At 35.8% G+C, this 14,714-nt stretch overlaps 1 protein-coding gene across 1 annotated transcript in view; it reads right to left on the reverse strand.

The window, feature by feature from the left end:
• MINAR2 (membrane integral NOTCH2 associated receptor 2) overlaps positions 1–14,459 on the reverse strand; it is a 31,673-nt gene extending 17,214 nt beyond the window's left edge. Inside the window, exons 1-2 of the mRNA XM_072597373.1 lie at positions 14,016–14,459; positions 1,650–1,886 (exon numbers count right to left, since the gene is read on the reverse strand). Coding sequence (XP_072453474.1) covers positions 1,650–1,886; positions 14,016–14,180 — 402 coding nt within the window. The 5' untranslated portion in view covers positions 14,181–14,459. The remainder of the gene's footprint in view (positions 1–1,649; positions 1,887–14,015) is intronic.
• Between the last annotated feature and the right edge of the window lie 255 nt (positions 14,460–14,714).

The following is a 14,714-nucleotide window of genomic DNA, read 5'->3' on the forward strand; positions in this document are numbered from 1 at the left end:
AAAGCCTGAACTAAATAGTGGAGAGGAGATGAGTGTGAGAGAAATTGGAGGGGAGGTTAATTTAGCTGGATATAGTAAGAAGGACAGGAGAAAGAAAATTTTTAAATTACCTGACTAAGAGTATGGTGATGACTTTAACAGAGATAAGAAAATTTGGAGATGGGACAGATTTAAGGGCAAAGATGCATGAGAGTGCTGATCATTTCTGGGGTAATTCCTAGAATGTAAAAGGAAAGTAACTTTGATTACTGAGTCCTTCCTTCACTTCTTCCTGCTTAATGGTCAAGAAGGGGATTGCTTCATAATTTCAAAGAACAGCTTCAGTGTTAAAGGATAGATGACCAGAATCGGATTGGTATTTCATCATCTCCAAAGTACCCAAACCCTGAGTTAGTACATGTGGTTTAGTATAATTAAGAAGGAAAACTTTGTGCTTCCCCTGTTAGATCTCCAATTACATATAAAAATAAAGACAAAATAATTTCATGGGTAATAGGAAAGTTTTAACAATTAATGGGATATAAAAAGGCCTTTTATGGTAGGTTAATAATGATAATAAGTATTTACATAGCAATTTAAGATTTCCAGTGTTTAAAAGTGTTATTTCATTTTACCTGCACAATGGCCTTAGGATATAGGTGCAAGTTACGTTTTATAACTGAGGAAATTGTGACAAAGGTCAAGGTTGCCCACCAGGAGCACAAAACTGATGTCTAAGGCTGGATTTGAATTTAGGTCTTCCCTCTTCCAGGTACAGAGTTCTTATCCATTGCATCACCTCACTACTTTAGCTAGGAATTCTAAGTGATGCAGATGAGAAAGGAGAGGACCTCATGTATGGGGTTTAATATAAGTAAAAAAAAATTGAAAGCTTATCATGTATTTTTTTCTTTGTTCAAATTACTTTTTTAATCATTGCTGTCCTTATGACACAAAGAGCTAATTCTGGTATAAACTTTCCACCTTAAGCTAGTCATTGAGTTTCTAATGTAATTATCTGATAAATTATCAACTATTGTTTTCATAGTAATGAAGGATTATAGTGGCACAGTGGATAGAGAACCAAGCCTGGAGCTGGGAAGATTCATCTTCCTCAGGTCAAACTTGGCTTCAGACACTTACTAGTTCTGTGACCCTGGGCAAGTCACCTAACCCTGCTTGCCTCAATTTCCTATTTGTAAAATGAGCTGGAGAAGGAAATAACAAATCATTCCAATATCTTTGCCAAAGAAAACACCATGTGGGGTCATGGAGAGTCAGACATGACTGAATAACAAGATTTAACACAATTTCTTAATTTCTTTCACTACTTCCAACCTTCACCCTCTTCCCCAGAAATCTTTTTACTTCAACCACAAATATGATAGAGTTCTATGCCAACTCTATCTTTGTCTTTCTCTGCACCACATGAAGTTGGTTGTAAAACAGAAAATGAGCCAAAAGGCTTGTATGAAGAAAGAGAAACCAAAGTCTAGTATACCACAAAAAGAAAATCTGCTTCTATTTAATTAAAGAGAGTCTCAGATACCCAGTTTTCAAATAATTAATGTAGCCCCAATGGCATCTTAAGTCTTCCTTTGATATCTGAGATATTAACTGCTCACCCCACACACACTTCAGAAAATGAATTTTATTGACTAACTCAGTACCTTCAAATAGCCAGAGAGGTTAGACTGCAGAGAATGTTTATCATAGTCTTGGATGGTCCAAGAAGGGCTTTGTTTTCTTTCTTCCATGGCCTCCTCTAGCCTTATGTCCCCATACAAAGGATTATTCTTCAGTTTGAAAGTAGAGGTAGCTTGATCACCCAGAATGCAATTGATAATCATTGGATCTTTCACACTCGATTTGCCACCAACCTGGTCAGCAACATTTTTCTTTTCTCTCTGTAAAAAGATTTAAGGAAAAAGATTTTTATAATTTGTTTATTAGTTCATTCCAATGCTGTTATTTTTTCTCTCAGAGGGTAAAATGTTGGCTAAAGTTTTAACCTAGGAATTGTGGATGATACCTGAAAAATAAGATATACCTTCCAGTTAGAGAAAAAAAATGAAATGGAAATGTTAGCCTTGCCATTTGACACTACATAACTTGAGTTTGTGCAGCTAGGTGGGGCAGCGTATAGGATCTAAAGTCAGGAAGATATCTAAGTGAGTTTAAATCTGGTCTCAGACACTTACTAACTATGAGATCTTGGGCAAGTCACTTAATCCTGTCTGCTTCAGTTCCTCATCTAGAAAATAAACTGAAGAAGGACATGGCAAACCCCTCTGATATCTTTGTCAAGAAAATTCCAAATGGTGTCCCAAAGAGTGGGACATGACTGAAACAATTGAACAACTTGAGTTTCTTTCTCTTTCTGTAGTTGTGACATACCTCAAAGGTGCTTAATAGATGAAACTTGGATAATGTTACTAGGAAAGGCAGAAATCATTTATTAACAGTTGAACCCTCAAGTGCCTTCCTCAAGGAGGCCATAGCATCTAAGATGGTGACACTTTGCAAAGACAAGAAGGGCTAATGAATAAACTTTTTAAAGTTTCTTCCTCATTCAGCAAGATTTTGTGAATTACTTGGGGCAGTGATAATTTTCATATGATTTCATTTAATGATAGCAATGATCATGCTGTGTTTCTACTGCTAGTGGGCTGATTCAGAACATCTGGATTTGACCAGATGAAATCTGAATATAACTAGTTTTCCCCCCTCTTAGCTCTGCCATTTGCTGGATGTCATACCATATATGTTTCTGTGCTCATTTTTGTTGTTTTTAGATCTGTCATTTTAAAGAATAGCTATTACTCTAAGGAAAAATATAAAAGTTGTAACCCTAAAAGTACATTTTAAAAATTCTTAGAAATGTTATTGTGGCTGTTGGTATGGGGAAGAAAAGAATTTTTTTTCAAAGGTACCCTGCATGTCTGTGATTTCTTCTGGATTCCTGTCTTTCCTATGCATTTCAAAAACATGTTTTAATGACCTTTTCTTTTTCTTTCTTTTTGTTTTTTTTTTTGGAGGGGGGTGAGAGGAAATAGTAACCCTGTCTCTAACTTCACTCTCCCTCCCAACCTCTTCCAATGGGGAAAAAAAAAGAAAAGAAAAACAAAACCTTTGTAAAAATTATGCATAGTGAAGAAAAACAAATTTCCATATTGGTTATATCTAAGTATTTTTTTTTAATTCAATAACTTGAATGCATCACCTTTCTATAAGGACGTGGGTAGCATACATCATCATAACTAGTACTCTGGAATCACTGTTGGGCATTGTATTGATCAGACAAAGTTCTTAAACTTTCAAAGTTGTTGGTGCATAAAATTTTTCACCTGTTTCTGCTCACTTAATACTTCATAAGTTTGTCCCACTTTTATCAGTCTTCCCAAATTTGTACATTTCTTGCTGTGGAATAGCATCCCATTATATTCATGGATTGCAATTTGTTCATTCTCCAATTATTTGCTACAACATATAGAGCTGTTATATATGTTTGCATATATTGTTTCTTTCCTTACTCCTCTGATCTCTTTGACATATAGGCTGTAATTATTTAAAAATTCTGAGAGACAATTTCTGGGTAATTTAATCATTTTATAAATAATGCCAGCATGTTATTACCAAAAGAATAGTCATTTTACCTTCTGTTTTAGACCAAAGACCCCTCATGGTTGTGGGCTCACAGTTTATATGTCCTTCAAAGAGTAAGTGTTCCCAAGGGGTGCCAATCAACTCTGAGTGGTTACAAAGGGAGGTGGGTTATCTTAAAATGAAGGTTTTGGGATCAAAGAGATATCAATTTCCTTATCACCTGTATTGAAAGAAATGGGAAAATCAACATTTTCCCAGACCTGTCTGAGCAAACACAATGAGAAAGGATATACCCATTAGTCCAAACTTAGAATTTCTTTTTCTGTCTGATTAGATCTTTAGCCAGGGTATATCTCTAAGAAAAATTTCTTATACTGATTGCTTTCCAGATACAGAAGTAGAAAAGAGGGAAAACCTTGATCCTGATTCAGTTAGTTTTTTAATATGAGAGGAATAAGAAATTTCTCACAAAGCCCAGTAATGATACCACTGGGTCAAAGAGCATGCACAGTTTAATTACTTTTGGGGCATGACTCCAAATTACTTTCCAGAATTGTTGGATAAATGCACAGCTCCCCCAACAGTACATTAATGTGCCTACTTTCCCTATAGCTCAACATCTGTCTTTCTTCTTTTTCTTGCAATCTTAGTCAATCTGATGGGTGTCAAATAGAACCTGAGTTGCTTTAATTTGCATTTCTCTGATAATAAGTCATTTGATACATTTTTCATATGCATGATAGCTTACATTTTTCTTCCTTTTGAAATTGCCTATTCATAATTTTTGACTATTTCTTATAGAATGGATTTTGTTCCTTCAAATTAAAATCCATTATTTGGACATGAGACATTCATCTGAGAAAATTTCTGCAAATATTTTCTTTGCTCACTTAATGGGTTTCCTTCTTAGATTTGCATGAGCAACTTTTAACTTTATGTAATAAAAATGCTTATTTTATCTTCTATGGCCTTCTCTGTCTCTTATTTGGTTTTTAACTCTTCCTGGCTCCATGTTTTTAAATATATTTTCTTATTGCTCCTCTGATATATTTTTGATGTGACCCTTCATATCTAAGTAATGTGTATATCCAGTATAAGATGTTGGTCTACACCCAAATTCTCCCAGAAGATCTTTCAGTTTTCTCAGCAAATTTTGTTTAAAAAAATGAGCTCTTAACACAGGAGAAAGGTTCTTCTATTTATCAAGTACTCTGCTACAATATTTATTTCTTTTGTTTTGTTTCAAACTTAATCTCTTCTGTTAATACTGCTTTTTGTAATTTTGAAATTTGAAATTGTAAGTTTGAAATCCAGTAGTGTCAGGCCTCCCCTTCCTACTTTTTTTAAAATTTCTTTTAACATTCTTAACCCAAGCATTTATAGTATCTACCACACAGCAAACATGAATGTTATCTCACTAGATCCTCACAACAACTGTATGAGATAGGTGTCGTCTCTGTTTTACAGTTGAATAAACTCAGCCAAACGCAGGTTAAATTAGTTGCCCAGGATCACACAGCTAGACAGCATCTGAAGTAGAATTTGAACTGAGATCTTTCTGACTCCAGACCCAGTGCTCTATCCACTGAGCCACCAAGCTGCTTCATTTTGTTATTTTTTTCTTTTTAAAGAAATTAGGGTCATTAAGGTGAAACCGTTTACTTGTGTACATGAAAATATTATCAGCATTCTTAAAATCGTCATTACTAAGGTGGTTTGAAAGAAAGGTTAGAGCTGAGTTGTGTGTGATGGCGTAATTCTAAAAAATAAAATTAGGTAGGGAAAGGTAAAAGAGAGTAATTATATTGTAAAAGTGGGGTTTGAAAGGAAGAATTGATACAGAGGAAGCAGGTGGAGGTGGAGGGCTGGTAATGTTAGAACATTATTCTCATCTGGGTTGAAGAAGAAACCATACATACATCTGGAAAGGGTGCAAAAGTCTTCTGAACATGTAGAGAGGTGAGAAAATTGGAGGACAGGGCCAGGGAAGGACATTAGAGGCATGTGTGGATTGGTATTTGGGAGGGTAGAGGGAGGTGATGAGGGGACTCTTGGAAGAGTGGGTGAAGTAGGGGTGGGAGGGTGGGGAGAGGAGATAAGGCAACAGGGACAGGGTAAAAAAAGAGATGAAGAAAGAAAAAAGTGAGGTAAAAATAAGATGGAGGGAAATTAATAAATAGTCATTATAACTTTGAATGTGAGTGGGACATTTATAGTAACTCTCTATGGTGGCAAAGAACTGGAAATCGCAGGGGTCTCCATCAATTAGGGAATGGCTGAACAAGTTGTAGTGTATGGTTGTGATAAATACTACTGTGCTATAAGAAATGAAGAGCTCAGTGATCTTTGAAAGACATGGAAAGACTCGCATAAAATGATAAAGAACAAAGTGAGCAGAACCCAGAGAACATTGTAACAGCAATATTGTTTTAAGAACAACTTTGAGTGACTAAGTAATTTTGACTATTATAAATACAGAAATTAAAAATAAAGGCATATGAAGAAAGACACTATTTGTATCCAGAGAAAGAACTGATAAATAGGAGTATGTATAAAATAATTTTACATATATATGTGTGCATGTATATATATATGTGTATGTATGTACATGCATACATACATACATATATGTGTGTGAGTATATATATATAAATTTGTGTCTAATGGTAGCCATCTCTAGGGTAGGGGTTGGGGAGAAATTTATGTGATAACTTTGTTGTATATTTGGAGGGAATAATAAGTTGTACATGGTGGATTTGCAGCTTCATGTTCAGTCATATTGTTTTTGTACTGTATTATGGAAATGTTTATTTTGTTTCATAAATTGAAACTAAAATAATTTTTAAATGATTATTTATTTATTTTAAACATTCATTTTTTTAAAAATTGAGTTCCAAATTCTCTCCCTTCCCTCCTTCACCCATTATGAAGGCAAGAAATGTAATATCATCTGTACTTGTGAAATCATGTAAAACATATTTCCATGTTAGCCATGTTGCAAAAAAACAAAAAAGAAAAATAGGGTGAAAAAATTTTCCTTCAATATGCATTAAGACTCCATTAGTTCATTCTCTGAAGTTAGATGGCACTTTTTCATCATAAGTCTTTCAGAATTGTCTTGTGTCATTGTATTGATCAGAATAGCTAAGTCATTCATAGCAAATAATCATAAGATGTTGCAGTTATTATGTATAATGTTCTCCTGGTTCTACTTACTTCACTGATTTTTTTAACCTAGACTGAGGCATAATACACTCTCCTCCAGCATCCAATTTTTATTCTGTGTCTCTCTGTTTCAAGTGTATTTCTTGTAAAAAACAAAACAAAACAAAACAAAACATATAGTTAGATTCTGGTTTCTAATACATTCTACTATCCACTTCTGGTTTTGGGGTGAATTCATTCCATTCACATTGACGGTTATAATTACTGTGTGTTTCCCTCCATCTATTTTTTTCATGTTTATCTTTCTTCTCTCTCTTTTTACCCTGTTCCTCCTCTAAAGTTTGATTTGCTTTTGACCACTGCCTTCCTCAATCTTTCCTAACTTCTATCACCGCCCCTCCCCACCTTGCTTCTTTATCTGTTTTCCTTCTACTTCCCTGTTGGGTGAAATAGATTTCTAAACCCAACTGAGCATATATGTAATTCCTGTTAAAAGTAAGGTACAAGTAATGGCCACCACTCACCACCACCATCCCACCATTTCCCCCATCATTGTGTACCTCTTTTATGTGAGATAATTTCCCCCATTTTATCTCTCTCTTCCCTCTTCTCCCAGTGCCTCCCTCTTTCTCACCCCTTCATTTTGGTTTTGAAATCTATCATAGTCAACTAGTACTCCTTTTTTTTATATTTTTCCTCATTATTCCTTTTCCTTCCTCCTTTTCCTAGTACAGCCCTCTTCCTTCCCTTTTAACTTTATGGTAAATTTGGGTTCTTCTCCTGAAATGGAGGAGGCACTGTCCCAACCTTCAGGTTTTTCTTGCTGTTGTTTTCAGATCTAGTTCTGGGGGTATATAAACTTTGGGTGTTTTCTATTGGGTATGTTCCAAGGGAAGATATGGTCATGCTCTCCTGCGCTGTGCTCTGATCTTTACCCAGAAAAGGACCTTGTTCTCTTGCAGCCACTAAAGCTACTGATTCTTTTGGCCCTGGAACTGTGACCTGGGCCCCTGAACTCCTGCACCCCTACAGTGGCAAAAGCTAGTGCTCCTCTTCACCCTGGAACTGTGACCTGAAACTGCATATGGGCAAAGTGACAGGGTTCCACACCCACTGCCAGCAAAAGGTCCCCTGTAATCTCTTTCTGCCCAGTTGTCTGACCCCCTTACCATCTGTGAGCTCAGTTTCCAACGCTGCCGCTGCTTATATCCCCACGGTTTCCAAGGCCTCCTGCTGATGTTGTGGTGTCTGTGTTGCAGTGGCCAGCGTTGAGTTCCAGGACAATTGATAGACCTGTCCTGCTAACCTCCTTGAACTGGAAAAATGTCTCACCCCAACCTTTTGTTGGCTCTGCCACTCCTAAATTACTAATACCTAAAGCTCCTAATACCTAAAAAAGGTATTGTTTTTAAATTATTTGTAGGGGAATGATAGAGTTCACCTGAGTTGTTCCCTATGTACTACCTTGTTCTTCTTATTTTTTTCCAACTCCATGAAGTGATGCTTTAGTGGTTGGACTTCTATGGCACTGAATAAATATTACCATACTTATTATATAGGCATAACCTAACTAAGAGCAATTGGTATTTCTCCAATTATTTAATCCTGTCTTTATTTTTACAAAGAACATTTTATGGCTGTATTCATATAGTTCATGTGACTCTTTGTATACTTCTAAATATTTAATACATCCTATAGGATTTTTTAATGAAATTTCCTTTTATTTTTTCCTATAGGGGTTTCTCATTAATATACAGAATTGCAAATGATTTCTGCAGACTTATTTCCTTAAACTTTTATTTTTTAACTGTTTTATTTTTTGAGTGAACAAAAATTAATTTTCTCCCCCTCTTCCCCCCTCAAAAAAAAATGTGTCAGTATATGTAGTCAAGCAAAACAAATGTCTGCATTTACTCTGTCAAAAAAAATGTGTCTCATTTTGTATACAGAGTTCATATGATCTGTAAATATGAGAATTTGGTTTCCTTTTTATCTAGGCTTACTTTTTATTGCCTTTTCTTGTTATATTATTATAGCTCACAGTTCTAGAGTTGTGTGTAACCTAAGCTCCTGTTTATAAGACGGATTTATTTCTGAATTCAGTAATTGTGAATTTATAAGAGTAATTATGAAATGGTTTGTACTTATGCTCTAGCTAGACAGCTAGATTTGGGTTTGGGTTTGGTTTGGATTTGTTCTGGCATTGACAATTTTACCCAGTAAATGGTGAAAGGTAGTGGAATCCTTGGATGGATGGACCCTTGGAATTCCAGCGGGAATCTGATTATTTGAAATCAGGAGAGTGAGGATCAGTCATGACCCCTTGATCCATGAATGTCAATCTCCCCTCCCCCTCCCACCCCAATCTCTCAATTAGTTGGTTAGGTCTGGTTTGGTTCTGGGTTAGAAACTAGTTTCTCTGGATTAATTGGAAAAGACTTTGCCGGCAAATTCTTGTGTTTGTTTTTATTTAAGTGTTTGCATTTATATAATGTATGTCATTAGCACTTATCTGTGTTTCATGTCTTAGTAAATTTGACTGACATTTTCTGGGGTCTAATTAGCCAAATGGAAAGGGATATAAGAGAGAAAACTTTTCGGCAGAACTTGCAAAGTCTTCAAAAAGAGAGTCTCTCTGCATTTCTAACACTAGTCAATTTGGAGAGACAAACAAGAGAGATAAGGAGGAAGGGAATCTTTTGCCCATTCTGCAGAAATTTATGACATTATAAACTAATTGGAGACTAAATTTGTTATTTATTCATTATTGCCATAGTCATTTCTAGTCAATGTTGAACAATAGTGATGATTATGGGCATCCTTGCTTCATCCCGATCTTATTGAGAAGGCTTCTAGATTTCCCCCATTGCAAACAATGCTTGCTGTTGGTTTTAGACAGATACTACTTATCATCTTAAGGAAAGTTCCATTTGCTTCTATTCTCTTTAATGTTTTGATAGGAATGGGTGTTGTGTTTTCTTAACAGCTCATTTCTCATGAAAATGTGGCCCTTCTCCTTACAAAGGCAAACCCCTCTACATGCATAAATATTCTATTCCATCATATTTTCAGCAGATTGTTCCCTCTGTCATGCTTACTCTCTCACTAATCTTCTATCTCTGTCTACTGGATGTTTCTGTTCTGTATGTAAACACACCATGAATCCTCCATTCAAAAATACCTTCATTCAAGGCTGGAGAGGAGAAGGGATATTAGCGCTGCATAAGTAGATCTTCAAATCTTAGCACAGAGGGAATAATTCAATATATGAGAGTTGATAAGATCACCAAGTAGCACTGTATAGTGGGAGAAAAGAAGAGAGCAGAAATTGGAGCCAGTGAAGGCGACACAGGAAAAAAGATCAGATAGGTAGAAGGAAAACCAGGAGAAAGCAATGTCATGAAATCCCAGGGAAAAGAAAATATCAAAGAGAAGAGGGTGATACGCTGTGTCAAAGTCTGCAGAATGATAAGATTTGAGGAAGGGTAACTTAGAAAAGAGATATATCAGTGAATGATGAAGTCTAAAGCTAAATCACTGAGAGTTATGAAAAGAACAAAGGCACCAACTGAAGACAGTCTTCTTAAGTTCAGCCGTGAAAGAGAGAAGAGCTATAAAAGGATCAAGGGAGAAATTTTGAGCAGGGTGGAGACATGGGCATACTTATAGACAATATGGACATAGCCAATAGACAGAGGGAGTAGATAGAGAAAGTAGAGTTGTCAAAAAGATGGGCTATCGATTCATCTGAAACAAAGGAGAAAGTAGAGATAGGTGTAGAAGACATCTAGAAAATGTGAGATGAAGAGGAAACTCTTGACTAATTATCTCAATTTTTCAGTGAATTTTGTGCTAAGGTCCTCAGATGAAAGAGTGATGGAAGGGGGTACCCAGGGAGAATGAGGAGTGTTAAATAGGTTTGGAAAAGCTGCTGTGGTGAGTAGGGTAGTGAGTCATTTAAGGATTTATAAAAAGATTTCCTTACTGCAATAATGGCAATTTAGACTTTTAAAGATAATTTTGTAATGGATTTAGTCATAATCATGGTTTCATTATTTTCTCCAGCTTTATTCAATAACATCAGAGTAGAAACAAAGGCAGGAGTAATCAAGGGCTGGGACTTAGCCAGGCAAAATCAGAAACATGAGAAGGGGCAAAGGATGTAGAGTGTAGAGTGTAGAGTTGATCTAGTTAACCGGAGGATCAAGACAGGAGAGGGCTGGGAGAGAGCTAACCGGTCAGGAATCTGGGGATTACAATAAGGCTGAAGAACAGAGTTTGGACTATTATAATCAGATAAAGGAATTTCAGAGTTTATGAATATGAAAGTGGCGAATTTGTGGATGATGACAAGAACAAAGGTATGACTTTCTCTCTAGATGAGGTGGAGTGGAAACTCAGGTCTTGGGAAATGAGTAAGTTGAGGAATTAAGAAGTAAGGATATTTCAGGTTGAATCAATGGTGAAGTCCCCTACTATGAGGGCAGAAGTACAAGTAGGGTTATTCTGAGGGGTCTCTTTACCAACACAAGTATCAATTTTTATTCTTCACTCTCTTAGACCCCAGAATTCCAATCATTTGCCAAGTCTATTTATGCTTTCACAACATCTCTCATATATTTCGTTTTGCTGCCAATAGCCTGGTACAGTACCTTATCATCTCATGCCTAAACTATTAAAATAGCCTTCTGGTTAGTCTCCTTGTCTCAAGCCTCTCCATATTCTAGTCCATCCTCCACTCAGCTATTAAATTAATCTTGTGAGAAATATACACAGAGAAGACACAGACAAAACACCTGTGAGGAGGGGCAACTCATGCTTCCAGTGCTACGGGGTTGTAAGACTTCTGCTGTCTTCTTAGATGGCACAAAAACTTGCATTGTGTGATGACAAGGAATCATCTCCATGACCTCTCAGGAGAAGACTCAAAGCAAACTTGTGTCATACGAAGTCAAAAAGAAAAGAGTACTTCAAGAGCCTAATAGCTTGCATTTGTAAAATCCCTATGGAGTCATTGGCTCTTTTTGTTTAGCAGTCAGTTAGGAAAGTCTTAGTCATAATATTATGCAAGACCCTGTGCCAAACATTGCATGCAATAAATTGAAACCAGATAATAGATATCTGCACAGACTCTAAGGAATATTTCCTATAGGCCAATCCACTAGCAAGGTAGATAGATAAATTTTAGGTAAGTGGAAAGATAGGTAGGCAGATATCCTGATTCCCAGGCCAATGATCTTTCCTTTCTTCCATAGTGTGCTTTCAGAGGTGTGTAGAGTAATAGTTGAGAATATATGCTCACTTTTGACTTTGCTGAGTCTCAGTTTCCTTGTATAAAGTATGTTTTCATACTTGGGATTGGGTCTGGAATATATGACATTCAACACTCTGTCCAACACAATCTATAAATTTATGCAATGCTATTATTTCAGTGGCAAATTTTCTATTGATTTTACTTAGTGTTAAGTATCAAATACTGAAGACTTAGAATTCTAAGGAATTGCAAATGTCATTGAATCTAACTCTCTTTCTTTACAGACAAGAAAGCTGAAGCCAAGAAAGATTAAATGTTTATAATATAGGGGCTTCTATAACCAAATAAATCTCTTCAGAATAAAATTATTATCTGGGCCAAGTTCAATTAAAACAAAAAACAGACATTTTAAACAGTCCCTGAAATTACTCATCCCAAACAGTTCCTACAGACTTAATAAATGACTAAAAAATAAGTAACCTTTTTATTAATACTAAGGACTACCATTCTACAAAACATTGATCATAATCTTCCAGTCAGTAAGAAAAAGCCAGATCTTAGTACAAAACAGGAAACATTGCATCCATGTTCTTTATACATGCAGTGAAATGTATTGGAAACATTTTCTTGGAATAAATTTCATCATGAAAGAGGACTAAGGTTTCTTGAACAGATGTGTGGATTATTTCAGTTTGTGATATAAACAAGAATGAATAACAGAGAGAAATAGTATTTCATTTGTCTAACATAAAAAGGTGGCTTGTGAGAGAAGTAGGAAAGCAAATTGAAGAAAATTTTGAAAGACAGTTGTTAGAGTAGACCATACCAAAAATAAAGCACAGGCAGGTGCATGAAATAGTTAATAATGTATGCTTCAATTTTAATTATGTCATAATAAAAGTAATAAAAGTCAACAAATACACTACTAAGGATACACTATACACAAGGACTCATGAATAGTAATTTTTTTTTAATTCTATCCCAGGAATTAAAATCACTCCAAAAGTTATAATTGCTACATGGGTTTTCAGATCATTGACAATCTGTTCTGAAATGAAACTTTTGCTCTTGTTTCTAATGAACTTATGCTTAACTTCGTTAGTTCTTTCTTCTTAAAGTAAAACATTATTTATGTATCTGTGCACAATCAGAAAGTTATAATAGCTATCTGTTTCTTAGTTGGTCCACAGGGAGAAAATGGGGAAGAGAAATAAAATGCAGATTGGATTTGCAAGTCTTAAAAATCCTTTATGCTTTTCTGGGAAAGATAAAACTAATAAATGGGAGAATCAGAATTGTCCTCTGAGATTTTCCTAGGCAAAAAAAGAATTTCTCTATTCTTTTTCTTTGACACCACAGTTATAAATTTGTTCTGTTGTCAAATGTCCCTCAATAGACTTGATTACAAAATGGGAACTGTTCTAAAATTAACTTAATATGTTAACATTTCTCAAATACATTTCATATGAGTGAAGGAAAAAGTTCACTTTAATTCTTTCTACTCCTGATGCTTTCTTTACTACAGAGTCAAGATTTATCCAAATATTGAATTAGGCGATATTTTGATGAAGAGGTTAAAATGATCATAGAAGTGGGTCAGGGCTGTTAAGAAAAAGCATACAAAAAATTCTAACACAAGAAACAGCAATTACGAGAAAAGGGGAACAACATGAGTCATTTACGTAATATTTTAATGTTGAGTAAAGGTTGAAATCTATTATCCTAATTGATTCTCACAACAACCATGAGGCTATTATTTCCCTATCATTTTAAGAACTTGCTAGAGTCCCACAGCTAAGTGTCTGAGACAGGATTAGGATGAAGTTCTTTTGTTCTATGTACTGTGACTAAGGTGGTGAGTAGAGAAACATCTTAAATGGAAAGAGACCCATCCCAAAAGTGACTTTGAAGATCAATAGTTCATATTCTGTCACAATGCATTCCAAACAGAGAACTGATAAGGATAGAGAAAAGTAAGCACCACTTGATCTTATATACCTCTGTGTCTTACCTGTGAATAGATCAGGTTATGCCAGTGCTGAGCAGCTGGATAACTGCCACCTGGTAGTACTGGGAGATTGGCTGGAGGAAGGGCAGACTTCTTTATCAAAGATTTCACTTCAAGTTGCAGGAATTTGTCAGGGTGGTTGTTGTTTGGCAAAACTGAAAGATCCATGTCTTTCTGTGCGGTGAATGTAGCCCAGACTGTTGTTTGTAAGACTCTTCCATTATTAATGTCCCAAGGAAGGATCTCATGGTTGACTGTAACAATACCTGCCTGGCGTTCAGTTTCAGGCTCCTGAGGGAAATCAGTCCTTGAAATGATATATTAGATGTCAGGTGAGATAAGCAGAGGCATCAAATCATACTGTCTAAGGGTTCACATTCTGGATTTTCTGGATTAAACAGGCATGCTGGAACTTATTAATATTCACACAAACTAAGTCTCCCAACCTCTCACCCCCTACCCCCATGGCAAGTTCTTATTGTTTAAGAGGGCACAAAGGCAGAGTCTTACAGGGTCTCTTTGAATGCTGCCAAGATCCTTCAGCACATTCACTCATAAATTTCTAGTCTTACTGTGATCTGTTGACTTACTTGGAATCTTTCACCTCAGTTTAGGGCTAAATGTGTCTCTCTATTGCAACTTCTAATTATGTTCAGGTGTTGGACACTCCAACCTAAAAGAAGAAGTGGAAAGATTTTGTTT

The sequence above is a fragment of the Notamacropus eugenii genome, chromosome 3 (assembly GCF_028372415.1).
Source record: "Notamacropus eugenii isolate mMacEug1 chromosome 3, mMacEug1.pri_v2, whole genome shotgun sequence".
Lineage (NCBI taxonomy): Eukaryota > Metazoa > Chordata > Mammalia > Diprotodontia > Macropodidae > Notamacropus > Notamacropus eugenii.